The sequence below is a fragment of the Macaca nemestrina genome, chromosome 18, assembly GCF_043159975.1.
Source record: "Macaca nemestrina isolate mMacNem1 chromosome 18, mMacNem.hap1, whole genome shotgun sequence".
Taxonomy (NCBI): Eukaryota; Metazoa; Chordata; class Mammalia; order Primates; family Cercopithecidae; genus Macaca; species Macaca nemestrina.
This window is the reverse complement of record NC_092142.1, coordinates 56,360,386-56,388,131: the sequence shown is the minus strand read 5'-3', so window position 1 is coordinate 56,388,131 and position 27,746 is coordinate 56,360,386. Positions and strand designations below refer to the sequence as shown.

The following is a 27,746-nucleotide window of genomic DNA, read 5'->3' as shown; positions in this document are numbered from 1 at the left end:
GGGTCTCACTGTGTTACCCAGGCTGGTCTCGAACTCTTGGCCTGAAGTTATCCTTTCACCTTAGCCTCCCAAAGTGCTCGGATCAGAGGCAGGAGCCACTGCATCCGGCCCCCCCGGGACTCTCCAAGAGTCGCTGCGCAGGGCCTAGGCCGAGGGTGCACAGCGCGCAGGAAGCGCCTGGGAGAGCGGTGCCCCCCGCGAGCCATCACCAGTTTATCCCTAGGCGCCGCAGCCACCACGGCTTGGGCGAGTGCCAGGAAATTCCCAGCAGGCGGTTTGCCCCGGGCGAGGCCGGCGAAGCGGTCTGGGTTGGTGCTGGCGGAGCAGATTCACGGACCCGGGGTTGTTTACTGGTCCCGGGAGTGGACGCGGCTGCCCACGAACCTGTCGCGGCTGGAGCGGCGGCGGCGAGCAAAGGGTTAAGGGGGCGGCCCTGGTGGCGGGGGCGGGGCTGGGATCTCGGCTGCACCTGGCGCCCCAGGCTCCCAGCCCCGACGCCTCCTGCAGCTCCGGGAGCAGCACCGGGATCGGGAGCCTTGGGGAAGAGCGGCGCGGGAGCCGGCACCCACCGCTGGAGGGGCGGCGACGGCGGCCGGAGCGACCTCGGGAGGCAAGCGGAGCCGCCATGGCCGAGTTCCCGTCGAAAGTGAGCACGCGGACCAGCAGTCCTGCGCAGGGCGCCGGGGCCTCGGTGTCGGCGCTGCGCCCGGACCTGGGCTTCGTGCGCTCCAGCCTCGGGGCGCTCATGCTGCTGCAGCTGGTGAGAGCGCGCGCGGGCCCACGGGGCTGGCCGGGGGCTCCTGGTCTGGCCGGAATGGGTGAGGGACTCCGGCGCTGCGTTCATTCTTCGCGAACCTTGCGCTCCCCACCCGGGCTCACAAGCTCACCCAAGCGCTGCGCGTACCCCTAGGACGCTTCCCGCACGGACGCCCTCAAGATGGCTCTGCAACCCTCTCACCACGAGACTCCCCCGTGGCCGTCCCTGCGAGTGACACTACAGAGTAGGGCCGTCCCTACTCTGTGCACCGTGTACAGAGTACCCACTGCCCGTGCCCCATCGTGCCCCCTCCAAGGTGGTTACCAGCGGCCACAGAGAAGCCCCCACTGGAGCCACAGTCACTGCGCACAATCCCCCAACCCTTCCCACCCCTCCCTTCCCTCCTTTCTCTTTTTCACCCCTCTTTCTGCCCTGACAGTGCCCCCAGCCCTCCAGGGAACCCAGTCTGAGGCAAAGTCCACTCTCTAACCACCTTCTGCTCCCAGCGGCTCCGCGTGGCCGCACCCCAGAACATTCCTCATCTAATCTAGAGGGCACATCCGGCCCCCCAACACGCACACTCAGGCACTAAACTGTGGGCGCCCGCGCAGGAGCCGGGCTCTTCTAGCTTTCTCTGGGTGACCCGCCAGGTTTCAGCCGGTTTGGCTAGCCCCACGGGGCCTAGATATCGCACCCTGCGCCGGAGGGAGGGGTTTGTGGGTAGCCAGGGGCAAGACTTCTACTCTCTCCCAGAGCCCTGTGCAGACCCCAACTGAGGCGGACCCATGGGAACATCCTCCACTCCCAGCCACAGGCCCGGATGTTAGCTGCTGCTTCTGCCACCCTTTCGCGAGGGTCTGGAAGCTGGGTGGGTACCCTGGGTGGGTGAGGGCCTGATACATTTTCAGAGGACTCGGGTGGATTTGGAGTTGGGCCGGGACCTATTTTCCTTTGCAATCCAGCAAGTGGACATTTCCCACTGTCTCCTACTGCTGGGTGCTAGCAGGGCTGCCAGGCCCGAGCTGGAGGGCAGGGTGGTCGCTTTGGTGCCAGACGCTGGGCTGAGGTCCAGTCTCCCTCCGCTGACCTCTCCAGGTGCGGGCCCACCTCCACCTGGGTCAGTGCTATCTCATTTCAGGATTTCTCAGGTCTCTGTGGGCCCCCTCCGCAGCCTCTTAATCATCCTGGCGGGTTTGTTTAAAATTTAGATTATTGGACTCCACCCCCGGAAAAAATGTGCAATTGGAATTTGAATCTCAGGAAGTATAGCCAGAAATCTACATTTTTAACACTTCTCCCAGAGTTTTGTTTGTTTCTCTTTTGTTGGGTGGGGGAGAAGATTCTATCTTCTGAGGGAAGAGGTCTAGTTCCTGGAATGATTTAATTCTGCAGATGGGGAGAGCCACTGACCCCGCCACTGCTGGAGTGCTGGGCTCTGAGATGGTGGTGAGGGGCACAGCCATGAGCAGCTGCCAGGCTGCCCAGGGGAGAGCCAGGTGGGTGTGAGAAGTGGTGCAAAAGGGCAGAGGAGGAGGAGAGCAATTCCACGACGAGGAAGGCTTCTTGGAGGAGGTGGTTTTTGAGCAGAGACTTCACTGAAATCTGAGGCAGAGGCAGGGAAAGGGTGTTCCAAGGGCAGGGAACAGTGTGAGCGAAGATGTAGTGATGAGAAAGTTGAATTAATTTGCAGGGAGTAACCAACAGGTTGGTGGTACTGGAGTTGAAGCACTTGTTTCTGATGTGGACAGAAGCCAAGGGCCTTGTGTAATCTCTGCAAGCCACAGGGTCTAGGGTCTGTTGGTGACCTTAAGAGGTTTTGGAACAGAAGAGGGATCTTGCTGGGTGGAGGATGATGACCAGCAAGATCCCTGTGAGGGATCCCTCAGCATGCCTGGTGAGGGGGATCCTGAGGCTGGCCCCTGACGGACAGGAGGATTGCTTGTGGCCAGAAGTTCAAGACCAGCCTGGGCAACATATTGAGACCCTGTCTTTACAAAAAAAGGAAAAAAAAAAAAAAATAGCCAGGCATGGTGGCATGTACCTGTGGTCTCAGCTACTTGGGAGGCTTGTGCCTGGGAGTTCGAGGCTACCGTGACTTTGATCGCACCACTGCACTCCAGCCTAGGTGGATGAGACTTTGTCTCAAAAAAAAAGAAAAGAAAGAAAGAGACTAACAATAGGGAGAATGGAAGACATTGGAGTAAGAGGAGGATGTTGCTGTGGGCTGCAAGGGTCTTGGTAGCTTCTTCTAGAGAAGGCTTGTGTTCCTGATTGGGGGGTGGGGGCGCATCCCTTGTGGGCTCAGCAATCCAGCCCTGAGCATCTGGGTCCCATTACATAAATGTAGACATTGAGGTCTAGGTAGAAGGACTCACCAGGAGTCCTGTAATAGAGCTTGGCACTTGGGTCTCTTGACTCTCAGGGACTGGGTGTGAGGGGAAGTGGGCTCCTTTTGCCCCCTACCTGCAGTGCCTTTGGGAGGATGAGGGTCTCCCATTAGAGTTCTGAAAATGACCTGCACATTTTAGTGCCTTAGAAATCTGCTTGTTGGGGCCAGGTGTGGTGGCTCACGCCTGTAATCCCAGCACTTTGGGAGGCCGAGGCGGGCGGATCACAATGCAGGAGATCGAAACCATCCTGGCTAACACGGTGAAACCCCATCTCTACTAAAAATACAAAAAATTAGCCGGGTGTGGTGGCGGGCACTTGTAGTCCCAGCTACTGGGGAGGCTGAGGCAGGAGAATGGTGTGAACCCGGGAGGTGGAGCTTGCAGTGAGCTGAGATCACGCCACTGCACTCCAGCCTGGGCGACAGAGTGAGACTGTCTCAATAAAAAAGGAGAAGTCTGCTTGTTGGAGAAGCTGCATCCTGAGCTGTTTCTCTGGCAACAGATAGTTCTACTGGGTCTGAAATGGGGTATGTGGGCGTTCATCCAACAGGCACCGCCATCTGCTGGGAAGCCATCGTAGCTCCCATCTATCAGGCCAGCACTAGGCTCAGGCCCTTTGCCAAGGGCTTTAGATCCTCTTAGTCGGCCCCATTTTACAGGTGAGGAAACTAAGGCTCAGAGGTCAGTTCTTTGCCCAAGATCTCACAGCCCTCCTCACAGGAGTGATTTTTCTGACTTTTCTGGCCCATGGTCTTAATGACCACATGTGGCTTTGCTGCTACCTTCCCAGGGTTTGTCATAGAGGGAGTGGTGGGGACCCCGGGCCCAGTGCCCACTTTCCAGGAGCTCTTGGTCAGTGAGAGAGGTGCCCAGAGGATGTGCTTCTCCCAGAGGGATCAGAGAAGGCTGCATGGAGCAGGAAATAAATGAGAAGATGAAAGCTAATTCCCCATCAGACCCCTCTGTTTCCCAGGATTTGATGAATGTTCCTGGTGTGCTGGGAGGAAGGGGAGGTGGGTAGAAAAGCCTCCAGCTCCTGGAGAAGGAGATACACTTTTCATTCAGCATCAGAATGTGTCCTGAAGAACCAGCCTCAGTATTCTTCACAGATGTCTGGTGGTGGTCATTGATTTATCACTATCCTTATTCCTTGTAGATTCAGAAAGAACACCAAATGGAATATGATATTAAATCACGTAAGACAGAAGAGTTAAAGCAATGTGTCTTTAAAAGCTGGTAGTGTGGAGGGGAGAATTGACTTGCAGCAAGTTTGAGGCTGTTGATTCTTTGTTGAACTTCCTAGCAGCCTAGGCAAAAAGGGAAACGAAGAATCTATGCAGATAGCCTCTAAAAAAGGAGGCAGGTCTTTGTTTTTTTTAATTTATTTTTTCTGACCAGTGGATTCATGTCACAAGGCATGCAAGTTTGATTTACAGACAACTCTTTTGGTTAAAAAAAAAAAAAGGCCTCAGTGCTATACATTTTTGTGTGACTCAGGTCACACAATGCAGAAGGCGTGGTTATTTGTTTAAGGGGAGCTCCCAAAGCCTTTTTACAATAAGTATAAAGTAGTGCTATTAGGTGCCCATCTCTTATTTTTTCAAGCCTCCCCAAGCCGTGGGGAGAAGGATGATCTTATCTGGATTTATTAATAAGTAAATAGGCTCAGAGAGGGTGAGGAACTTGTCCAAGGTCACACAGGATAGAGTGACAGCTTGGCTTTGCACTTTGATCTGGAAATCCAAAACCTGACTCTAGCTATGCTTCCTCATCTTGTTTATTTTGGGGGTATGAAGTTCTAGAGTGCTTTGGAGGGGTAAAAGGGGGACTTCAGGGAGGGAGACTCATCAGGGGCCAAGGCCATCAGAGACGGCTTCCTGCCATAGGAAGGGAGAAGGAGGATCAGGACAGACCAGAGCTTGTACAGAGACCTGTCAGTCAGTAGGCGCCCTTGAGGCCCAGGACGTGGAAGCTGTGTGAATGCCCTATGGCAGTAAGGCCATTTGGTTTGGTACCTTCTGTCCTTCCATTTTGCCCCACCTCCTGGGATTGGGGGTGGCCACACAATTCCCACTTAGGTGAATAACAGATCAAAACTTCACCTAGCTGGGCAGGTGGCAGGGTGGCACATGCCTGTAGTTCCAGTTACTTGGGAGGCTGAGGCAGGAAGATTGCTTGAGCCTCGGAGTTTGAGGCTGCAGTAAGACTTGATCACGTCACTGCACTCTAGCCTGGGTGACAGAGTAAGACCCCTACTTTTTTTTTTTCCTCAAGACAAGGTCTTGCTCTGTCACCCAGGCTGGAGTGTAGTAGTGTGATCACAGCTCACTGCAACCTCAACCTCCCAGCCTCAGGCGATCCTGCCACCTCAGGCCTCCTGAGTATCTGGGACTACAGGTACATGCCACAATGCTTGGCTAAGTTTTTATATTTTTTGTAAATACGGGATTTCATCATGGTGCCCAGACTGGTCTATAACTCCTGGGCTCCAGCAATCCATCTGCCTTGGCCTCCCAAAGTGCTCACAGGTGTGAGCCACTGCACCCAGCTCTCTACTCTTAACAACAACAAAAAACAGAAGAGAAGGCTGAGGCAGGAGAATCGCTTGAACTCGGGAGGCAGAGCCCTTGCAGTGAGCCGAGATCACATCACTGCACTCCAAGCTGGGTGACAGAGCAAGACCTTGTCTCAAACAAAAAAATAAAAATAAAGAAAAAGAAATTAGGTAAATAAAGGTATGAAAAAAATGGACACAGCTTGCCGTGCGCTCATACAGAATATCCCTAGGTGTATTGCCGTGGGGGAAAAGCATGGCTTGGCGCATGCACAGAGAGCACCCATCTGTGGTTAAGTGAGGATATGGGTTTTATGTAGAAATATGCATCCACTCACCCTGGAATGAGACACACGGCATGTGGTTGCCTGGGGGTGAGGGCAGCTGTGGGGCGTGGTCAGTCAGGGATGAGAGAGATTGCATTTTCATGATTACCCTTTCTACCATTGGAGTGCTTTGTATCATGTCTCTGTAATTTTTTTCAAAGAATAAAACAATTCCATCTCCCTAGATCTCCCTGATCTTCCATCTCCCTAGATCTCCATGATCTGTGGGGTGGCATGGAGAGTGTTGATGGGAACACAGGCCTGGATGCTGAGAGCCTTGGGTTCAACGGACTCCGTTCCTTTCTGGCTGCGTGATCGTGGGGGAAATTCCGAATTTCCCTGAGCCTCACTTCCTTGTCTGTCAGATGGTGGTGGCAGGATCTAGATCATGCCTGCGAAGAGCTAGCCTAGCACTGTATGTGGGAATGAAGGACAGTTTGGATTCACAGGGTTACAGGATCCGTGGGTTCTTATGCAAGCATAAGAGGTCCCTTTGCAGCATCTCCAACATGAACTTGCATGCTTCCAGAGGCAGAGAGCTCAGTTCTTCTTAAGGCTCCCTGCTCCATCCTTGGGCACTTGAGAGTGTTGGAAAGTTCTTCCTTATGGTGATACCGGCTCTGTCTCCAGCCCCAGGAGGCAGACCAGCTCCTCTGCAGATGGAGGGCAGGGCAGGGACTGAAAGTCAGCTCTGGTCTCCAGGAAGGGGCTGCCTAGATGAGATTGTTGGAGTCTGAGAGAGGTGTGAGCAGGGCTTGGTCACACTGGGATTGCAATGTTGGAGACTCGCGGGGCCTCCCTTAGCACTGAGATTTGTGGGTGGTTCAGTCTTTTTAGTACAGCATTCCAGGCTCCGCATGCCCAGTATCTTCATCCAACCCCACTCCGCTGCACAGAGCAATAAATGCCTTGTATTGTTAATTCCCCCGACACTCCCCACTTACTGCCACTGGGGAAGTATTGAGTGTTTGGGAATTAATTTGTAATTACATTTTGAATATATGAATACATTCTCCTCACAAAATAAAAACCTGTACAGATTACGCTAAAGCTGTAGTTGGGTTACCCACCTCTGTCCCTAAGGGGACAACTATTTGGGGTGTTTCTAGTCTTTTTTCCTGTGCATTTTTGAAAACATTGATGGTTTTATTCTGTATCCTTTGTTCAGCAAGTTGCTTTTCTCATATTCAGTGCATCTGAGAGCTCTTCATGCGCTCTGTCGTCCAGGCTGGAGTGCAGTGGTGTAATCTCCGCTCACTGCAACCTCTGCCTCCCAGGTTCAAGAGATTCTCCTGCCTCAGCCTCCCGAGTAGCTGGGACTACAGGTCCCTGCCACCACACCCAACTAATTTTTGTATTTTTAGTAGAGACGGGGTTTCATCATGTTGGCCAGGCTGGTCTTGAACTCCTGACCTCAGGTGATCTGCCTGTCTTGGCCTCTCAAAGTGCTGGGATTACCGGCATGAGCCACTGCGCCCCGCCACTCTTCATGTTCTGAGACTTGTCTTCCTTCCCTGTAAACTGTTGTGGAGTAACCCATAGTGTCCCGGTAGCCTCTGCTCATTTAGCTGTTTCTCTACTGATGGAATTGTTTTATTCTTTGAAAAAAATTGGCCGGGCGCGGTGGCTCACGCCTGTAATCCCAGCACTTTGGGAGGCCGAGGCAGGCGGATCACAAGGTCAGGAGATCGAGACCACGGTGAAACCCCGTCTCTACTAAAAATACAAAAAATTAGCCGGGCGCGGTTGTGGGCGCCTGTAGTCCCAGCTACTCGGGAGGCTGAGGCAGGAGAATGGCGTGAACCCGGGAGGCGGAGCTTGCAGTGAGCCGAGATCGCGCCACTGCACTCCAGCCTGGGCGACAGAGCGAGACTCCGTCTCAAAAAAAAAAAAAAAAAAAAAAAAAGAAAAAAATTACAGAGACATGATACAAAGCACTCCAATGGTAGAAAGGGTAATCATGAAAATGCAATTTCTCTCATCCCTGACTGACCACGCCCCACAGCTGCCCTCACCCCAGGCAACCACATGCCGTGTGTCTCATTCCAGGGTGAGTGGATGCATATTTCTACATAAAACCCATATCCTCACTTAACCACAGATGGGTGCTCTCTGTGCATGCGCCAAGCCATGCTTTTCCCCCACGGCAATACACCTAGGGATATTCTGTATGAGCGCACAGCAAACTGTATCCATTTTTTTCATACCTTTATTTACCTAATTTTCTTTTTCTTTTTCTTCATTTTTTTGTTTGAGACAAGCTCTTGCTCTGTCACCCAGCCTGGAGTGCAGTGATGTGATCTCGGCTCACTGCAAGGGCTCTGCCTCCCGGGTTCAAGTGATTCTCCTGTCTCAGCCTCTTAAGGAGCTGGGATTACAGGCACATGCCACCATGGCCTGGCTAATTTTTGTATCTTTAGTGGAGATGGGGTTTCACCATGTTGGCCAGGCTGGTCTCAAACTCCTGACCTCATGTGATCTGCCCGCCTCGGCCTCCCAAAGTACTGGGATTATAGGTGTGAGCCACCGCACCCAGCCCCTAATTTTTTTAATGGGTAATGTATTTACAATGCTCAAGAATAAAATAAACTGGGACAGAGTACAGTGAAAAATCTCTGTTCCTTTTTGGTTAAAGTTGACTCCTTCATGCCCACTCTCAGTTTCCTATATCCCATTTTAAGACTTTCTTTAAGGAGATCTATGCAAATGTGGCTCTAGATTCCTGTCTGTCCTCAGTTATATACTCTCCCCAAGATATATAGTCTAGCCACATCCTTCTGCACTTTTTCTTTTACACTTAAAAAATGAATCTTGGGGGTCCTTTTGTCTCAGTGTGTGGAGTGCAATTGCTTCTTCCTTTATGGCTTCTGTAGTGTTCCATCATGCAGCTGTGGTGTGACTGGGTGGTCAGTCCCTTTGTTGACTGACACTTTGGGTTTTCCATTCCTTTGCTGTTGCACACCCTGCTGCAAGAAATGCCACCAAGTGCATCTGTATGATACGTTTCCAGAAGTGGGACTGCTGGGTGGGAGGGTATGTGCATTTGGGATTGTGATGTAGATTGCCACATGCCTTCCGGAGAGGTCACACCCTTCCTGCCTGCAACAGCATGCCTCCTGGAAGGTTCCTGTTCCCACAGCCTCCCAACATGGTGATTTAACACACTTCTGGATGTGCCCCAATCTAATAGACCAAAATGATAGGTCAATGTAGTATCATTTTCATTTCTCTTTCTTTTTTTTTTTTTTTGAGACAGAGTCTCACTCTGTCACCCAGCCTGGAGTGTAGTGGCATGATCTTGACTCACTACAACCTCTGCCTCCTGGGTTCAAGCAATTCTCTGGCCTCAGGCTCCCGAGTAGCTGGATTACAGGTGCCCACCACCAAGCCCGGCTAATTTTTGTAATTTTAGTAGAGACGGGGTTTTGCCATGTTGGCCAAGCTGGTCTTGAACTCCTGACCTCAGGTGATCTGCTGCCTCAGCCTTCCAAAGTGCTGGGATTACAGGCATGAGCCATGATGCCCAGCTAATTTTCATATTTTTAGTAGAGACAGGGTTTCGCCATGTTGGCCAGACTGGCCTCAAACTCCTGACCTCAGGTGATCTGCCTGCCTCAGCCTTCCAAAGTGCTGGGTTGGTCCCTCCTGTTTGTCCAATGGGGAGAGGCCAGGGTGGTACCCCAGGGTCTCACAGGGAGTTGTGGGCAGGGAGACAGGTCAAAGGTGAGGCAGGGCCCAAAGCCTGAGCTGCTAGGGAACAGACCCAGGCCTGTTCTGGGATATTCCAGCTTTTATTTGGGGCTGGGGTCAGATACTAGATGAGCTTTTTCACATCTGCCACTCTGTGTGAGGGTGGCAGGATGGGAGCACTGTACCCCTAACTTTTTTTTTTCTTTTTTTTTTTTGAGACGGAGTCTCGCTCTGTCCCCCAGGCTGGAGTGCAGTGGTGCGATCTCAGCTCACTGCAAGCTCCGCCTCCTGAGTTCATGCAATTCTCAGCTTCCTGAGTAGCTGGGACTACAGGTGCCTGCCACCACGCCCTGCTAATTTTTTGTATTTTTTAGTAGAGATGGGGTTTCACCATGTTAGCCAGGATGGTCTTGATCTCCTGATCTCATGATCCACCCGCCTCAGCCTCCCAAAGTGCTGGGATTATAGGCGTGAGTCACCGTGTCCAGCGCCCACCCCCCAACTTTTTTTTGAGACAGGGTCTCACTTTGTCACCCAGGCTGGAGTGCAGTAGTGTGATCATGGCTCACTGCAGCCTCGACCTCCCGGGCTCACATGATCCTCCTGCCTCAGCCTCCCAAGTAGCTGGGACCACAGGCATGCGCCACAATGCCTGGCTAATTGGCTAATTTTTGTTTTGTTTTGTTTTGTTTTGTTCTGTTTTAGAGATGGGGATCTTGCTTATGTTGCTCAGGCTGGTCTCAAATTCCTGGGCTCAAGCATTCCTCCTACCTCAGCCTCCTAAAGTGCTCGGTTTGCAGGTATGAGCTCCCCTTCCCCTCTCACCCAGGATCTGGGGACACTCCCCTGGAGACTACTTTATTTGAAGAGAGCATTACTGCTCTTGAGGCCAGAGCTGAGAGGGGGCAGTGGCAGAACTCGAACCCAGGGCAACTGGGATAACAAGAAGTTTATAGTCTCAGCACCCCAAGGCCACCTCATCCTTCCATCAGCCCCTCCAGAGAAAGAACCAGCTGCTGTTGGGAGCATATAGAGCTTCACCAGCCCCGTGTACCCTGGTCTTGGCCTGCTGGAGGAATAGGGGGTGCTAAAGTGAGGGTCTTCCTCTCTCCCTGGACTTCCTGCGATGCTGGTTCTACACCCAATGCTGGCACTGATGTTCTGGGTGACATGAACATCAGGGGCCTGGCAAGGTAGTTGCGGGGGTGGGGATTGGAGGGAATGAATGCAGGGCTCCACCTGGGACTTTACAAGGAGGGTAAGGCCTTCCTGGGAACGCTCTGTGTGGCTGGAGGGGCCTGGGTGCTGGGGAGGCTCGGGTAGGCTTTGTGGGGTAGGCCTAGGAGACCCTGGGAAGGAGGGAGGAAACAGAGAAGGGGACCAGCAGGCAGGGAGCTCTGAGTTTCTGAGATCCCACCTGCGAGTGCTGCCACCTGCTCTGGGAGCCAGAGAGGGCCTTGGAGTGTCACTCAAGAGGCCCCCACCTGCCTTCACACACCTGGGGGCTGCCTGTGGAGGGAGGACCTGCTTGGTCTGACCAGAGGGCAGAATGGGAATGGGGTAGGATTAAGTAGGGAGCAGTTTGAGTTCAAGTTGGGAAGACTCTTTTTCTTTTCTTTTTTTTGAGACGGAGTTTTGTTCTTGTTGCCCAGGCTAGAGTGCAATGGCGCGATCTTGGCTCACTGCAACCTCTGCCTTCCAGGTTCAAGCAATTCTCCTGCCTCAGCCTCCCAAGTAGCTGGGATTACAGGTGCCCACCACCATGCCCATCTAATGTTTTTTTGTATTTTTAGTAGAGATGGGGTTTCACCATGTTAGACAGGCTGGTCTAGAACTCCCGACCTCAGGTGATCCACCTGCCTCGACCTCCCAAAGTGCTGGAATTACAGGTGTGAGCCACCATGCCCAGCTGGGAAGACTTTTCTAAAGCCCTAAGGGGAGACCTCACAGCAAGGATGCAGTGGTAGTGGCTCCTTGGCTACAAGTACACGTGGGGGCTGTAGGACCTTGCTGGGGTTCTAGGGGTGGCTCAGCCACTGGGGTAGGTGTGCTGCAACCTCTTCTGCCTTTGGCATTGAAATGCTCTCTGCTCTGAGACCCAGGACTCAGAAATAACAGATGATATGATGAATGCCTTGGAGGAGGACCAGGTCTGAGCCCCCACCTCCAGCATCGTCCTCCTGCCATAGCCCCAGGAAGCAGGGCCCCTGTGGGAGGTGGGGGTGGGGTGGTTGTGGCCTGGGGTGGGGACCCTGGCTGCCAGGCTCCCCACTGTGTTCCCAGGGCCTAGAACAGCGCCTGGCACAGTTTGTTTAATGACTGAATGACTCTGTTTGGTGACTTACATGCCCATTTTTCCTATGACAAAAGAGAGCTCAGGGCTGTTTGGTACTGCCCAGGTCTAGTGGATCTGGGGCTGGGTTCCGAGTCTGCTGTCGCCTTCCTGGAGAGCAGGGATGACTCCAGGATCCTCGAATGCTGGAGTGCATGGCACGGGAATTCCAAGGTGCCCTCCCTTTCGCACAGGCAGGGGGTGGTGTGTGGCTGTGTTGTGGCCAGCTCAGGCACCCGGAGCCTCTGTCCCCTGCCCCTTTGTCTCATGTGATACAATGGGTGGCTTTTTGTCCCCATAAAGTCCCTTTCACTGTAGAGAGAAGGGCCAGAGCGGGGGTGGGGGCCGAGCCTGGCCAGGCTGAGTTCTGAGTGTTCTTGGCTTGCCCAGATGTGTCCCCAGTGAGGGGGACCCCAGAAAGGGTTTACTTTGCCACCCTGGGTGTGCGTTTCCTGGATGGAGCAGTGGGGAGAGAGAGGCTGGAGCTGGAGAAGGACTCGGGGGTCTGGAAAGCACTTGGGGTCCATAGATGGACTTGGGGGCGGGGGAAGGACTCGGGGGCTGTGGAAGGACTCGGGGGCTATGGAAGGACTTGGGCTAGGGATGGACTCGGGGGTTGGAGATGGACTCAGGGGCTGGGGATGGACTCGGGGGCCGGGGAAGGACTCAGGGGCCAGGCAAGGACTCAGGGGCCAGTAAAGGACTCGGGGGCTAGAAAAGGGGGTTGTGGATAGACTTGGGGACTGTGGATGGACTCGGGGGCCATGGAAAGATTCGCTGCCTTGGCCCCTTTGGCCGTCACATTGTTTCTAAAACCTTTGGTTCAGTCACCCATGTTTAAAAAGCTGACTTTTGCCAGGTGCAGTGGCTCACACCTGTAATCCCAGCACTTTGGGAGGCCAAGGCAGGTGGATCACCTGAGGTCAGGAGTTTGAGACCAGCCTGGCCAATATGGTGAAACCCTGTCTCTACCAAAAATACAAAAATTAACCGGGCATGGTGGTGGCACGCACCTATAGTTCCCGCTACTTAGGAGGTTGAGGCAGGAGAATGACTTGAACCGAGGAGGCAGAGGTTCCAGTGAGCCAAGATTGCGTCACTGCACTCCAGGCTGGGCAACAAAGTGAGACTCCATCAAATAAATAAATAAATAAATAAATAGCTGATTTGCACATAAAATCCAGACTTTTAGTGTCTCTTGAAAAATTAGAAACTTTGGTCACCCCAGGCCTGCATTCCCAGCAGCCACTCCAGGGACTCCCCAGCCCACTGTGGTCATTCCTGTGACCTGCCAGCCCTGGCAGCTGCTGAGCTTAAGCCCTGGTGTCCTCCAGGCCCCGGCTGCCTTCCTGCCTCATGGCTGCCCTCTCTGGGATTTCCCTCCCCCAGCCCCGGACTGTCTCACAGCCTTCACTACTGCTCACGACTGCTATGGCTTTTAACGTTTTCTTTCACCTAGTTTCATATGTATGACACACCTGTGAGGTGACCAGGTGTCCCCCTAGGGCCCCCATACCCTAATTCCCTCACTTGTCAGATGAGGAAACAGACCAGAAAGGTTAGGTGACTCCCCCAAGGCCACACAGTGAGCCCACAAAGGTCTGACGCTACCCCGGAAGTGAAGAGAGTGAAAAGAGTTGGGGTGACTGTCTTTGCATGACAGTTAGCTCAGTGCCCATAGGGTTGGTCGAACCCCTCCCTTTGGGGCCCCTGGAGGAGGCCCGTGTTCAGGAGTGTTAACCTCAGGCCGTGGGGAATCTCAGAGATCAGTGAGCCAAACCTCCCTGCTTCCACTGTGCCAAGGGGTAAAGGCGTCTGCCCAAGGCCCCTCAGCCTCTGAGGAGCGGAGAGAGTGCAGCTCCAAGGGAGATCTGAGGGTGGGCTGGATTTCCGAGGCCTCCTGTGGGAGCACCACTGCCTTATCTGTCAGGTGGGTGGGGCTGGCACGGGCGTGGGTCCTTATCTGTGCCCGGGCTGTGCCTGGTACTTGAATGTGGATACCGTCATTCTCTCAGTGAGGCCTCACACTCCTGAGGAGCCGCACACACCATGGCGAATGCAGGAAAGTAGGCCCAGGGTGCTGACTTGAAAAGCCATGTTCTTAACCCCTCAGGGTGATCATGACACCTGGCCATGTTGAATATTAAGCCTATGCTGGTTGCCGGTCTAAGTACCTTGCTCAAAACTACCCTAGCGCCCAGGCAGGAGGATTGGTTAAGCCTAGGAGTTCTAGGCTAGCCTGGGCAACACAGGGAGACCCCACCTCTACAAAAATTAAAAATAGCTAGGTGTGGTGATGCATGTCTGTAGTCCCAGCTACTCGGGAGGATGAGGTGGGAGGATCGCTTGAGCCCAGGAGGTCGAGGCTGCAGTGAGCTACAGTAGTGCCACTGCACTCCAGCCTGGGTGACGAAGTGAGACCCTGTCTCAAAAACCAAACCAAACCAAACCACCCTAGGCGGTAGACACATTTTGAAGATGAAGGAAGATGAAGACTAAGGCACAGAGAGGCTAAGCCACTTGCCTGAGGTCACACAGCTAGTAAAGTTGGCAGGGTCAGAGCGTGAACTCAAGGAGTCTATACATTACCCCTCCAACAGAACTGATGCCAGTGTCACTCAGGTGAACAAGGTTATGACACCCATCCACAGATTCAGAGAGCAGCTGAGAAAAACCTATTCATTTTCTGGGGCTGCCATAACAAAGTTCCACAAACAGGGAGGCAGAAATGTATTGTCTCAGTTACTGAAATCAAGGTGTTGGCAGGGTTGCTTTCTTCTGGGGCTCTGAGGGAGAGTCTGTCCCATGTCCCCCTCCTGGCTTCTGGTGGTGACCGGCAAGCCTTGGTGTGCCTTGGCTTACAAATGCATCACTCTCATCTCTGCCTCTGTCTTCACATGGCGGTCTACTCCTGTGGCCTCTGTGTCCACATTTCTCTTATAAGGACACCGGTCATTGGATTAGAGATGCCCCCAATCCAGTATAACCCCCCCTAATTTGAGCATGTCTGCAAACACTGTTTTCTTTTCTTTCTTTCTTTTTTTTTTTTTTGAGACGGAGTTTCGCTCTTGTCGCCCAGGCTGGAGTGCAGTGGCACGATCTCGGCTCACTGCAACCTCTGTCTCCTGGGTTGAAGCAATTCTGCCTCAGCCTCTCAAGTAGCTGGGATTACAGGTGCGTGCCACCATGCCTGGCTAATTTTTTGTATTTTTGGTAGAGGCGGGGTTTCACCATGTTGGCCAGGCTGGTCTTGAACTCCTGACCTCAGGTGATCCGCCTTCGTCAACCTCCCAAAGTGCTGAGATTACAGGCGTGAGCCACTGTGCCAGGCCTTGTTTTGTTTTGTTTTGTTTTTGAGACAGAGTCCCGCTCCGTCCCCCAGGCTGGAGTGCAGTGGTGTGATCTCAGTTCACTGCAACTTCCGCCTCCTGGGTTCAAGCGATTCTCCTGCCTCAGCCTCCTGAGTAGCTGGGACTACAGACACCCGCCACCATGCCCAGCTAATTTTTTTTTTTTTTTTTTTTTTTTTTGAGACGGAGTCTCGCTCTGTCGCCCAGGCTGGAGTGCAGTGGCTGGATCTCAGCTCACTGCAAGCTCCGCTTCCCGGGTTTACACCATTCTCCTGCCTCAGCCTCCCAAGTAGCTGGGACTACAGGCGCCCGCCACCTCGCCCGGCTAGTTTTTTTTTTTTTTTTGTATTTTTAGTAGAGACGGGGTTTCACCATGTTAGCCAGGATGGGCCCAGCTAATTTTTGTATTTTTACTAGAATTGGGTTACTCCATATTGGCCAAGCTGGTTTCGAACTCCTGTCCTTAACTGATCCACGCGCCTCAGGCTCCCAAAGTGCAGGGATTACAGGTTTGAGCCACCGCGCCTGGCCAGACCCTGTTTTCAAATAAGGCCACATTCCCAGGTACTAGGGGTTAGAACTTGAACATATTTTGGGGAACACATTGCAAACCACAACAAGAGATGAGGAAAAACTTCCCTCAGAGTCATTGAAGGGCACGCGCCCTGCAGGAACCTGGCCTGTCTGGCTGTCAGTGTTGGCAGCTTCTGGGGACACTGTAATAACAGGGTTTCGCTGGAACGAGGAGTGCCTCTTGGTCGGGCATTTGTGATGAATCATCTCTCTGATCCTGCAGGTGGTTTTCACAAAAACATGTCTTCGTTACCCAGTTGTTTGGAAATTCTTTGAAGATGCAAAGGTCCTTTTTGACACTGTAGTCTTCATATATGAAAAAAAGTTCCTAATCCAAATTCTTCAGGTTTTCAGAAAAGCAAAAAAAAGGCCCTGTGCCCTTGAGATTTCCAGACAGTTCCCTTTGTTTATCTGCAGGACCTGTCTGGGGAGGCATGGCAGGGACCTCAGAGAGCTAGGAAGGAGGGGAGGATGTGGTTTGCCTGTGTGTGTAGGAGAGAGACACTTAGATGTTGGTGTGGACACCTCGGGAGAAACTCGGGGACAGATGAACACTTAAGCAAGAGAGACCTACAGGGCCCAGGGGTGAAGGCATAGAGTTCTGTTCCCAGATACTCACATGGCACCCTCCCTGCCCCTCCGTCACCTCCCTGGGTTTTTGCCTATCATCACCTTGCCAGTGAGATCTTTCTTGGCCCCTTATCCAGAATTGCAACCATGACCCCGTTGCTACCCCCATTCCCCTTCTCCATAGACATTGGTTAAATGTATGAACCCAGAGAGATGCCCACAGTGAGGCCTGTGTTGGGTGCCCTGTCCTGAGCAGGGTCTCTCTGGGGGGACTGGGCTGGGGGCTCAGGGACCAGGAGAAACCAGTCTGTCTGGTTCAAATACAGGAACGAACCTTCCTTGTTCTAGGGCAGAAACCGAGGCGGCTCCCCAGGCACAGAGCCAGGCAGCACAGCCAGAAGAACGCCAGCAATTCCCACTGCTTATCCTCCAGCTTCATCTGGACGCTGCGTTCGCTGATCTGGAAACCAGGGGTGGGGCTGGAGCACAGGGCAGGGCAGGGCAGGGACGGGGGGAGCCTGGGTGCCCAGCCCAGCCTGGCTCTTGGAGCCAGCTGAAGTGTCCTCACTTTTTACACTTCACTAAATAACTCATAGTAGCACAGGTTCCAAGGACGCACAGATCTGGGTTCCCGCCCTTCCCTATCCTTTAAAAATTTTTATTTATTTTTTGAGATAGGGTCTCTGTCACCCAGGCTGGAGTGCAGTGGTGCGATCATGGCTCACTGCAGCCTTGACTTCCCGGGCTCCACTGATCCTCCCACGTATCTAGGACCATAGGCACATGCCACTATGCCCAGCTAAATGTTGTATTTTTGGTAGATATGGGGTTTTCCCATGTTGCCCAGGCTGGTCTCGAACTCCTGAGCTCAAGTGATCCACCCACCTCAGCCTCCCAAAGTGCTGGGATTCCAGGTGTGAGCCACTGCACCCGGCCTCCTGCCCTGTCCTTTACCCACAGTCACCACAGGCACATCGCCTCCTGAGATTCCCTTTGGAAGATGGGGATAACAAACAGAACATTTGAGGAGGGTCTGGTGATGGAGGAATCAATGAGACGTGTCTGGCACAGAGTGGGAGGGCAGTGAGGGGCTGTTGTGGTCTAGGCTGTGAGTCATGGGACAGGTGATTGATAGGCGTATGACAGTGGAAACCTGAATTGGTCTTTTCTTGATTTTTGGTCCATTGCATTTTCTGACTTTTCTTTAGTTAGTTGGAAGCAGGCAACACAGTGGCAGCAGAGGCCCATAAAGAATTGGCTTTCAATGAAAAAATAATTGTTTATCCAGGACACGCCCAGTTCTCACCTGGAGAAGGGACAGAGGCGTGCTGCCTGAAGTGTTTGTTCTCCTTCAGAACACTGGCCTCCTCCCCGGCTCTGGGGGTTCGTGGCCTCTCCAGGTGTGGCTGTTGTGAGACATCTTGCCCTGGGTCCACACTCGTAAGGGCTCTGCCCCCAGCTTGGTGTGTGACAGCGGCGTGCGGCTCCGCCCTGGCTTCCTCACCTGCCTACCCTTACCTGGCCTGCTTGTGGCGGTGAAAGGAGGGTGCTGACGGGCAACAGAGGCTGGCAGGGTGCTGCGTGTCGGGGGGATGGGTCCCTGGAGCTTCACCCCAGGGTGGGGAGGAGCAGTTGCTGAGCCCTGGAGAGAGGGACACTTTCCCTGGGCCCCTTTGGGCTGAGCCCCTTACTTGGGTTGGGGGGCGGGGCAAGGCCAGGGGCAATTCACAGATGGACACTTGCTTCTTATTATTTTGTTATTTTAATTTTAATTTTACTTAATTTTAATTTTATTTTAGTTTATTTTGAGGGTCTTGCTGTTGCTCAGGCTGGAGTACAGTGGCACAGTCTTGGCTCACTGTAGCCTCAACCTCCCAGGTCAAGCAGTCCTCCCCCCTCAGCCTCCCGAGTAGCCGAGACCACAGGCACACCACCACCACACCCGGCTAATTTTTAAATTATTTGGTAGAGATGGGCTCCCTGTATATTGCCCAGGATGGGGTCTTGAACACCTGGGCTCAAGCAGTCCTCCCACCTTGGCCTCCCCAAATGCTGGGATTACAGGCATGAGCCACCACACCCAGCCCCCGCTTCCTCTTTTTTTTTTTTGAGATGGAGTCTCGCTTGACGCCCAGGCTGGAGTGCTGGAGTGCAGTGGTGCGATCTCGGCTCACTGTAAGCTCCGCTTCCCGGGTTCACGCCATTCTCCTGGTTCAGCCTCCTGAGTAGCTGGGACTACAGGCGCCCACCACCACGCCCGGCTAATTTTTTGTATTTTTAGTAGAGACGGGGTTTCACCGTGTTAGCCAGGGTGGTCTCGATCTCCTGACCTCGTGATCCGCCTGTCTCGGCCTCCCAAAGTGCTGGGATTACAGGCGTGAGCCACTGAGCCTGGCCATCCCGCTTCCTCTTTTAATACACAGCACGTGTGCAGGGCAGGGTTCTGATCTCTGTCACGGATGAAGAAATAGGATTGTTAGCTCCTAAGCACGTTGTGTTTTTAGCGTATATTATGTGTTGGGCACTGTTGGGCACTGAAGATATAGCAATGAACAAAACCCAGAGTCTTCCTCAGAGAGCAGGGAAAGTGCTTGGTCAGCATCACACAGCCACACAGCTTTTGACTTCCAAGCTCCAGACCCCACCTGCCACTTCCCCAGTGGGCCACACCCTTCCCGAGCCAGACCCTTGGGGGATGGGGAGGAGGTGGAGGAAGGAGGGTTGTGAGGGCTGAGGGCTCCCTGGGCCAGCTCAGCTACAGGCCCCCAGTCTGGTCCCTGGCTTCTGTAGGGATCCACACAGGAGCTTCCCTTCTGGTCCTCGGCGAGGGTGCTTTTGGGTGGGGTGCCTGGCAGGCACCCCAGCTCTGGCTGCGCTCTGGGCCCGGGGCCCTCAGGTGCTCTAGGGGCTGGCGGCAGCCCTCAGCTGCTGGAAGCAGCCACGACTTTCTGTCTCCAAAGCCTAGCAGCCAGAGGAGGGACCTGCTCCGGAACCGCTTCTCTGATCCCACTGACTTGTCCTTGGGCTGGTGGCAAGGTCACTACGCAGCCTTGGTGCCATGTACCTGGGTGCTGACTAGGGGAAAAAGAGGGCGCTTCTGTGTGTCTTGATTGGCAATGGAGCCTTTCTCCAAAGCTAGACCCTTGTGTCCTCTCTGTGGCCAGGGATTCCAGAGAGTGCCCTCATGGAGAAGTGGGGGTGGGTAGGAGGGACTGGGGAGGCCCAGGATGGCCACATCCGAGGTGCCTCCAGGAGCTCCCTGGGCCCTGCCTCTGCAGGCCCTTTGCTGGCCCACACCCGAGACAGTCTGCATGGTGAGTCGACAAACCTGCCTACAGAGAATTTTCTGTGGCTATGAGGACTGGGCCTGTGCAGTCTACCTTGGACTTGTGGAACAATGAAAAAAAAACCACTTCTGTTGCAGTCATTTATGTGCATGAACTTGTGGGTCCTCACAGTAGCTCTACGAGGTAGGAATGATCATTATACTCATTTGACAAGCAAGGGTGATTATACACTTGCCCAAGGCCACACAACTGGTAAGGAGAGCCGGGATCGAAGCCAGGCAACTGGGCTCCAGAGTCCATGCTGTTAGCCACTACCCATGCTCTGCTGGGATGGTCGGGCCCATCCTGCCACTTGGGAACGGCATGACAAGTAGGCCCCTTGGCTTCCTGGAGGCCCAGTTTCACCTGTGAGATGGCAACACCAGTACAGAAGGGCATCTGGGAGAGCCAGAGACGTGGGGTGTCAGGCAGAGGCCCTGGTGATGTTCTCTGCTGGGCCCAGCTGGGAGGGAGGACACAGGGCTGTTGTCTTCCCGCCTCTGGGACTGTGGTGACTTGAACTTTCTTTCAGCAGCTTTTACTGAGCCCCTGGCAGGGCCTAGGTCCTGTGCTGGGTGTGGGGATGCAGCTGTGAGACAGCCACGGCCGTGCCCTCGTGGAGCTCGCAGTCTGGGGCAGGGAACGATTATCACCCTGGATGGCGGGTGCCTGGGGGGCCCTGTGAGTGCTGACGAGGGCTCTGGGATGCAGGCTGGAGGTGTGGGGGTGTCCTGGAGCACCTGACATCTCAGCTGAGACCTGGAAGAGGAGTGTGAGTACAGGTCAGGGCCCCAGTACAGTGGTGTACCGCATGAGCCAAATCAGCATTCCTTTTTTAAATTTTTTCTGTTTTTTGAGATAATTTCACTCTGTCTGTGAGGTTGGCTTGTGGTGGCATGATCATGGCTCACTGCAGCTTCTAACTCCTGGGCCCATGTGATCCTCTGCTTCAGCCTCCTGAGTAGTTGGGAGCACAGGTACACACCACCATACCTGGCTAACTATTATTTATTTATTTATTTATTTGAGATGGATTTTCACTTTTGTCACCCAGGCTGGAGTGCAGTGGCGTGATCTCAGCTCACTGCAACCTCTGCCTCCCAGGTTCAAGCAATTCTCCTGTCTCAGCCTCCCAAGTAGCTGGGATAACAGGCACACGCCACCACGCCCGGCTCATTTTTGTATTTTTAGTAGAGACAGGCTTTCACCATGTTGGCCAGGCTGGTCTCAAACTCCTGACCTCAGGTGATCCGGCCACCTCAGCCTCCCAAAATGCTGGGATTACAGGTATGAGCCACTGCACCCGGCCTTAATTTTTCTGTAGAGATGGGGACTTGTTCTGTTGCCCAGGCTGGTCTTGAACTCCTGGCCTCCAGCAATTATCACACCTTGGGCTCCCAAAGTGCTGACATTACAGGCATGAGCCACTGTGCCTGGCCAATATTTCTTAGCTAGATGAGAAATGAAACCGCATCTCTGGCCGACCCTGCCCTGTCTGACCCTCCTAGGTGCTGGGGCTGCTGGTGTGGGCGCTGATTGCGGACACCCCGTACCACCTGTACCCGGCCTATGGCTGGGTGATGTTCGTCGCTGTCTTCCTCTGGCTGGTGACAATCATCCTCTTCATTCTCTACCTGTTTCAGCTGCACATGAAGTTGTACATGGTGCCCTGGCCACTGGTGGTGAGTCTGGGTGGGGGTACCGGAAGTGGCTATGACAGGACCACTGTGACTTTCCCTAAAAGAAGTGGCAGGGTATGGGGGGTCTCCTGACATCCTCACTGACCTAAGCTGGTCTGCAGAGCCAGGGGTGGAGGTAAGGACTGATGGTTCAGGGGTCCAGTTGTTCTATTTTTCCTTTAAAACAGTGTCTCACTATGTACAGACTGGAGTGCAGTGGCTCGATAATGACTCACTGCAGTCTTGAAGCCCTGAACTCAGGTGATCCTCCCATGTCACCCTCCCCAGTAGCTAGGACTACAGGCACGTGCCACCATGCCCTGCTCATTTTTTTTTTTTTTTGTAGAGGAGGGGGTCTCACTATATTGCCCAGGCTGGTCTTGAACTCCTGGGCTCAAGCAGGTCTCCCACTTTGGCCTCCCAAAGTTCTGGGAGTACAGGAGTGAGCCGCCACGCCCAGCCTAGGTGTACGGTTTTTTGGGGAACTATGAGCCAGGAAGGACACAGGCTTGACTTTGTCCCAGGAGGAGAGTAGAAGTGAGGGGCTGTTGAGTGGATTTACAAGAGGCCATTTGGAATCTTAAAAGTATTTTTCCCGGCTGGGTGTGGTGGCTCACACCTGTAATCCTAGTACTTTAGGAGGCTGAGGCGGGTGGATCACCTGAGGTCAGGAGTTTAAGACCAGCCTGACCAATATGGTGAAACCCCATCTCTACAAAAAATACAAAAATTAGCCAGCTGTGGTGGTGCACACCTCTAGTCCCAGCTACTCGGGAGGCTGAGACAGGAGAATTGCTTGAACCTGGGAGGCAGAGGTTGCAGTAAGCTGAGATCGTGCCTGGGTGACAGAGCAAGACTCCACCTCCAAAAAAAAAAAAAAAAATTTTTTTTTTCCTTCTCTGGGTGGTCAGAATTTGTGCCTGTGTTGTGTGGGTTTGTGAGATTCTAGCAGGCCCAGGCAGGCAGCCCTGTGGCTGGAGGCTGGGGGCAAGCTGTCAGAAGTTGCCTAGGCCAGGGCCTCAAGTGTGCAGGACAAGCTCGGGCACCCGGCTGCTTGCAGGTGAGGCTCTGAGGCCTGGGAGAGGCTGGTCTCCCCAGGTTTGCCCCAGGACAGTCTTCCCAGGACACAGGGCTGAGAGCGGACATGGGAAGTACCCTGGCCAGACACACAGAAAGCTGCTGGTTTTTTTTTTTTTCCTCTGACCCGGAAAACCCTTGCAGCTGGGGTCTGAGGCTTTCAGTGAGAAGAGAGGCGAGAAAGGCACATGATTGTAAGACAAGCAAGGCTGGGACTAGGCAGCATTGTTTGGAATTCAATGACTTTTTAAACCGAGGAAACGTGAGTCATCCTCAAGACAGAATGGGTTTGTTAGATCTTGACATCCCTGGCAGAAACAGGCAGCGTTTGCAGGGGTCGCTGGGCTTGCAGGGAAGATTTTGGGGCAAGGAGGCGGCACCCTGATTTCCGGGCTCAGGGTCCACCCCTCCCTCATGTCCCAGGAGCCTCTAACAGAGAAATCTCTGGAGATAAAAGCCTGTGTGTCTCTTAGGTGCAGATCTGGGGCTCCAGCCGTGGCTGTTAATGGAAGGAGGCTCCCTTCTGCCACAATGGCAGGGCATTGCTGCTTATGCTTCTGGACCCTCAACGAATGGGGCAGAGAGGGCTTAACTGCATCTAGAGAAGGCTGAATTAGCATGGCCAACTTGGGATTTTCTGGCATGGGGGCTACAGACCCCTGCAGGATCCAGGCAAGATGTGTGAGTGAATTGGGTCAGGAGGGACCCTGGAGAAGCCAGCATCCATCTGCCCATCGTAAGCTGCCTATACTCACTTCATCTGTTGCTAGTGGGAGTGCAAACCCCTTGGCGCAGAATCTTTTGATATCTTAAGATTTCTTTTTTTTTTTTAGACAGAGTCTCCCTCACTCTGTCGCTCAGGCTGGAGTACGGTGGCGTAATCTTAGCTCACTGCAACCGCTGCCTCCTGGGTTCAAGTGATTCTCCCGCCTCAGCCTCCTGTGTTGCTGGGATTACAGGCATTCACCACCACTCTTGGCTAATTTTTGTGTTTTTATTGGAGACGAGGTTTCACCATGTTGGCCAGGCTGGTCTCTAACTCCTGACCTCAAGTGATCTGCCTGCCTTCGGCCTCCCAAAGTGCTGGGATTACGGGCATGAGGCACTGCACCTGGCCAAGATTGATTGATTGATTGATTGATTGATTGATTGATTTTTTATTTTTTTGAGACGGAATCTCGCTCTGTCGCCCAGGCTGGAGTGCAGTGGCCGGATCTCGGCTCACTGCAAGCTCTGCCTCCTGGGTTACGCCATTCTCCTGCCTCAGCCTCCCGAGTAGCTGGGACTACAGGCGCCCGCCATCTCGCCCGGCTAGTTTTTTGTATTTTTTTAGTAGAGACGGGGTTTCACTGTGTTAGCCAGGATGGTCTCGATCTCCTGCCCTCGTGATCCGCCTGTCTCGGCCTCCCTAAGTGCTGGGATTACAGGCTTGAGCCAAAGATTTTTTTTAATATGAAATTTTTACATGAAGTTTTCAGGTTTTCATGAAATCTAATTTTATAATGTTGGTAATTTTTAAAAGATATATTGGACAAACCGAATGAATGTTTGAGGGCCATGCGTTTGAAGACTGTAAGTGGGCTCCTGGGGCCAAACGTTTGAGATGAGGGATTGGGGCCTGGTTGTCAGCAGAGGGCCCCTTCCTGCCAGTCTGGTTCTGTATCCAGCTGGGAATATCTGGTCCTCCTGGTCCTGACCCTGGCATTTGCTTAGAGCCTCGAGCTTAGGATGTGGCCAAAAGGGAGACAAAGATTCTTCCCCGCTGGAGGCAGAGAGGGATGTGAGGCCCAGCCCCAGGACTGGCCACAGAGCCAAACCTTGCAGTGGTACCAGGGATAGCCTGGGCTTGGTCCTGGGCCACACTTGGAGGAGTGGCCTGTGTTTCTTTAGCTGGTACAAAGAGATGGGTCATGGACTGGCCTCTTTCTGTGAGGAATGGGTTTGGCACTGCCCCTACCCCATCACTGTCATTCCCCTCCCCCAGCCTCAGGTGTGTTCATGCTCCCTGCTCAGCAGGCCTCCTGGGGACCAGGGCTTGATGGGCTGACCCCTGGAAACCACGGCCTCTTGAGGCCCTGTTGGTGGGAAAAACCCAGGTGTTTGCGTCCCCTTCCAGTGGCTACTCAAGGGGTGTGCCAGTGGGAACAAAGACGCCCCAACTGTTAGTCTCCTTGTGTGTCTTTTTTTTGAGACAGGATCTCACTCTGTCGCTCAGGCTGGAGCGCAGTGGTGTGATCATGGCTCACTGCAGCCTCCAAATCCTGGCACCAGGTGACCCTCCCATCTCAGCCTCCCAAGTAGCTGAGATCACACGCATGCGCCACCATGCCTGGCTAACTTTTTTATTTTTTGTAGAGACGGGGCCTACCTATGTTCCCCAGGCTGGTCTCTAACTCCTGGGCTCAGCCCCTCAAAGTGCTGGAATGACAGGTATGATTCCACCATGCCCAGCCTCTCTTTGTGTCTTAAGCCTTTTCTCTCCCCACTCCCTACCCCCATGTCCTGCAGTTAATGATCTTTAACATCAGCGCCACCGTTCTCTACATCACCGCCTTCATCGCCTGCTCTGCAGCAGTTGACCTGACATCCCTGAGGGGCACCCGGCCGTATAACCAGCGTGCAGCTGCCTCGGTGAGTCTGCTTCCCAGGCTCCCTCGGTGGTCTGCAGGGTCTCGGCCCCAGGACTCACGCTGCTTGCTTGGTCTGAGGCCAGGCACCTGCCACCTCCTGAGGAGTTGTCACCTGAATGCTCAGTGGGTCTCAGAGGGGAGCCGGGCTGCCTCCAGGCTTCCATAATTAACAGTGGGGAGTGGTGTGTGGTGGGCAATGGAAGTTTTGGGTTAACTATTTTTTTTTTTTTTGAGATGGAGTCTCGCTCTGTTGCCCAGGCTGGAGTGCAGTGATGCAATCTTGGCTCATTGCAACCTCTGCCTCTTGGGTTTAAGTGATTCTCCTGACTCAGCCTCCCAAGTAGCTGGGACTACAGGTGTGTGCTGCCACACCAGCTATTTTTTTTTTTTTTTGAGATGGAGATGGAGTCTCACGCCCGGCTTATTTTTGTATTTGTAGTAGAGATGGGGTTTCACCATGTTGGCCAGGCTGGTCTTTCGAACTCCTGACCTCAGGTGATCCACTCGCCTCGGCCTCTTAAAGTGCTGGGATTACAGGTGTGAGCTACCACACCCCGCCTGGGTTAACTATGGAACCTTGTTGTAAATCAACTGTGCCACACTCACTTAGGGTCATGTGCCCCCTTGGAGAATGTGAAAAACTGGATGCTCTCCCACTGACAAGTGCACGTGCAGAAACCTTTTGGTTTAAACCATTCTGGGAGATTCATAGGCTCTCCCGTGAAACCCAGACTCCAGGCCCACGTCAGGTGGCCAGTGAAGTGGCTGCAGTCCCCTCCACGCCTGTCACCCTTCACACCACCAGGCCCTGCACACCATCTCCTCCCAGGATCCTGTGACACCCACAGTGAGGGAGAGGAAGGGACTACCAGTCCTTTTTGACAGACAGGAGGCTCCCGCTCAGAGAGGTTGGACTCCGGGCCTGGAGCCACGGCCAAGCCCAGGGGAGGGCAGGGCCTCGATGGGCACTCATTTGGTTCCTTACTCTTCCTGATGAGGGCAGTTTTGAAATCAGCAAATTCAGTGATGGAGACAGAGACGGGGAGCTTCTGAATGTGGCTGCAGGTGTTAGTATAGAGGCGTGAACTGGTTCTAGAAAAATTCCTAGGCTGGCCTTTGAATGTTGTCTTTTTAGAACTAAATCCTTGCTAGATGTCCCCTCTGTCACTCTTATCTTGTCCTTCATTGTCCTTATCACAATCTGATAGGCCCCGCCTGTGGTTCTTAGCTGTTTCCCGTGCTTAGAAGGTAATGTTGGCATCCCAGGACCCTGGTGCTCATCAGCTCCATGATAAACAGCTGTGAAATGCATCTGGCTGAGTGTGAGATGGTGCAGCTGCCAAAACCCCTCCTGCCTGGCCTGAGATCTGGTTGGAGCTTGTGTCACTGTTACCCTCTTGGTCCTTACACCCTTCTCGCCTCTCTTTCAGTTCTTTGCATGTTTGGTGATGATCGCCTATGGAGTGAGTGCCTTCTTCAGCTACCAGGCCTGGCGAGGAGTAGGCAGCAATGCAGCCACCAGTCAAATGGCTGGCGGCTATGCCTAAACCACCTGTGCCACGGCCCTCTCTGGGGCTGAAGCCGCCGCTGGGTCACAGAGCAGGGTCACCCTGCAAGCCCGAAGCTGGGGAGCCCTGCGCGGAGTCAACCTGACAGCGACTGCACTTGCTCCTCTCTGCCCATCAGACACAAGCTCTCACAGCGCTAAGGAAGCAGGCCCAGGCTGGCAGGCATCTGGGCTTGCAGGAGGCCAACCGCTGAGACCTCCTCTCCATCCCCCTTATTCAGTGGAAGGTGACGGGGGATCTGAGGCTGTGTCTCTGCCTTGTCTTTAGAGGACTTCAGCGTCCAAGACTGGGGCCTACCCTTCTCACCAGCACTAAATGCACTAACAAGGACTCCTGACCTGCAGCCCCAGACTCGCCGTAGTATAAGCCTAACAAGCAACATGTAGCACCTTAGTCTTCGTTCCGGGAGAGCTGAGCAAGCTCGTGAAACCATTCTCCTTCCTTTAAACACCGTTCCAACCAACCTCTCCCTGGAGCCAACCTGTAAAAAGTGGGTTATGATTGTTGACCGCATGGTCTTCCCTCCCTGCATTTTAGACATACCCGTTACTGAAAACAAATCAGTTTTAAGTGACTTCTCAATGCTGAAAAGCCTGTCCAGGTTTCCTTCACTTTCCCAAGCCTCTCTCTGTAATACTCCCTCTGGGCGAAGCTAACCTCAGTGCTGACTGCCTCCCTGACCCTGCTGACTAGGCACATGGGACACGAAGGAGGGAGGGAAGTGAGGCCTTGCCTGGCAAGTTGTCATGTGGTTGGTGGTGACTGTTTTATTTTTTTTTTTTTAATAAAAAGATAAGAGAAGTTATTTGGACAAGATGTTGGGGAATCACTTTTGCAGGTGCTTGTAACCTCCAGGAGACCTCAGCTTGACTGTAGAAGATGCCTGCTGTAGGGCAGTTCATGTTCCGGAGTCGTTCAGCACCA

At 53.4% G+C, this 27,746-nt stretch overlaps 1 protein-coding gene across 1 annotated transcript; it reads left to right on the top strand.

Annotated features, from left to right (window-relative positions):
• Nucleotides 1-477: 477 nt before the first annotated feature.
• Nucleotides 478-27,627, top strand: PLL (plasmolipin). Its single transcript, XM_011762101.3, has 4 exons — nucleotides 478-760; nucleotides 21,377-21,550; nucleotides 25,133-25,255; nucleotides 26,685-27,627. The coding sequence occupies exons 1-4, from the start codon at nucleotides 626-628 to the stop codon at nucleotides 26,799-26,801; spliced, it is 549 nt and encodes a 182-aa protein (XP_011760403.1). The 5' UTR covers nucleotides 478-625; the 3' UTR covers nucleotides 26,802-27,627.
• The last annotated feature ends 119 nt before the right edge of the window (nucleotides 27,628-27,746 follow it).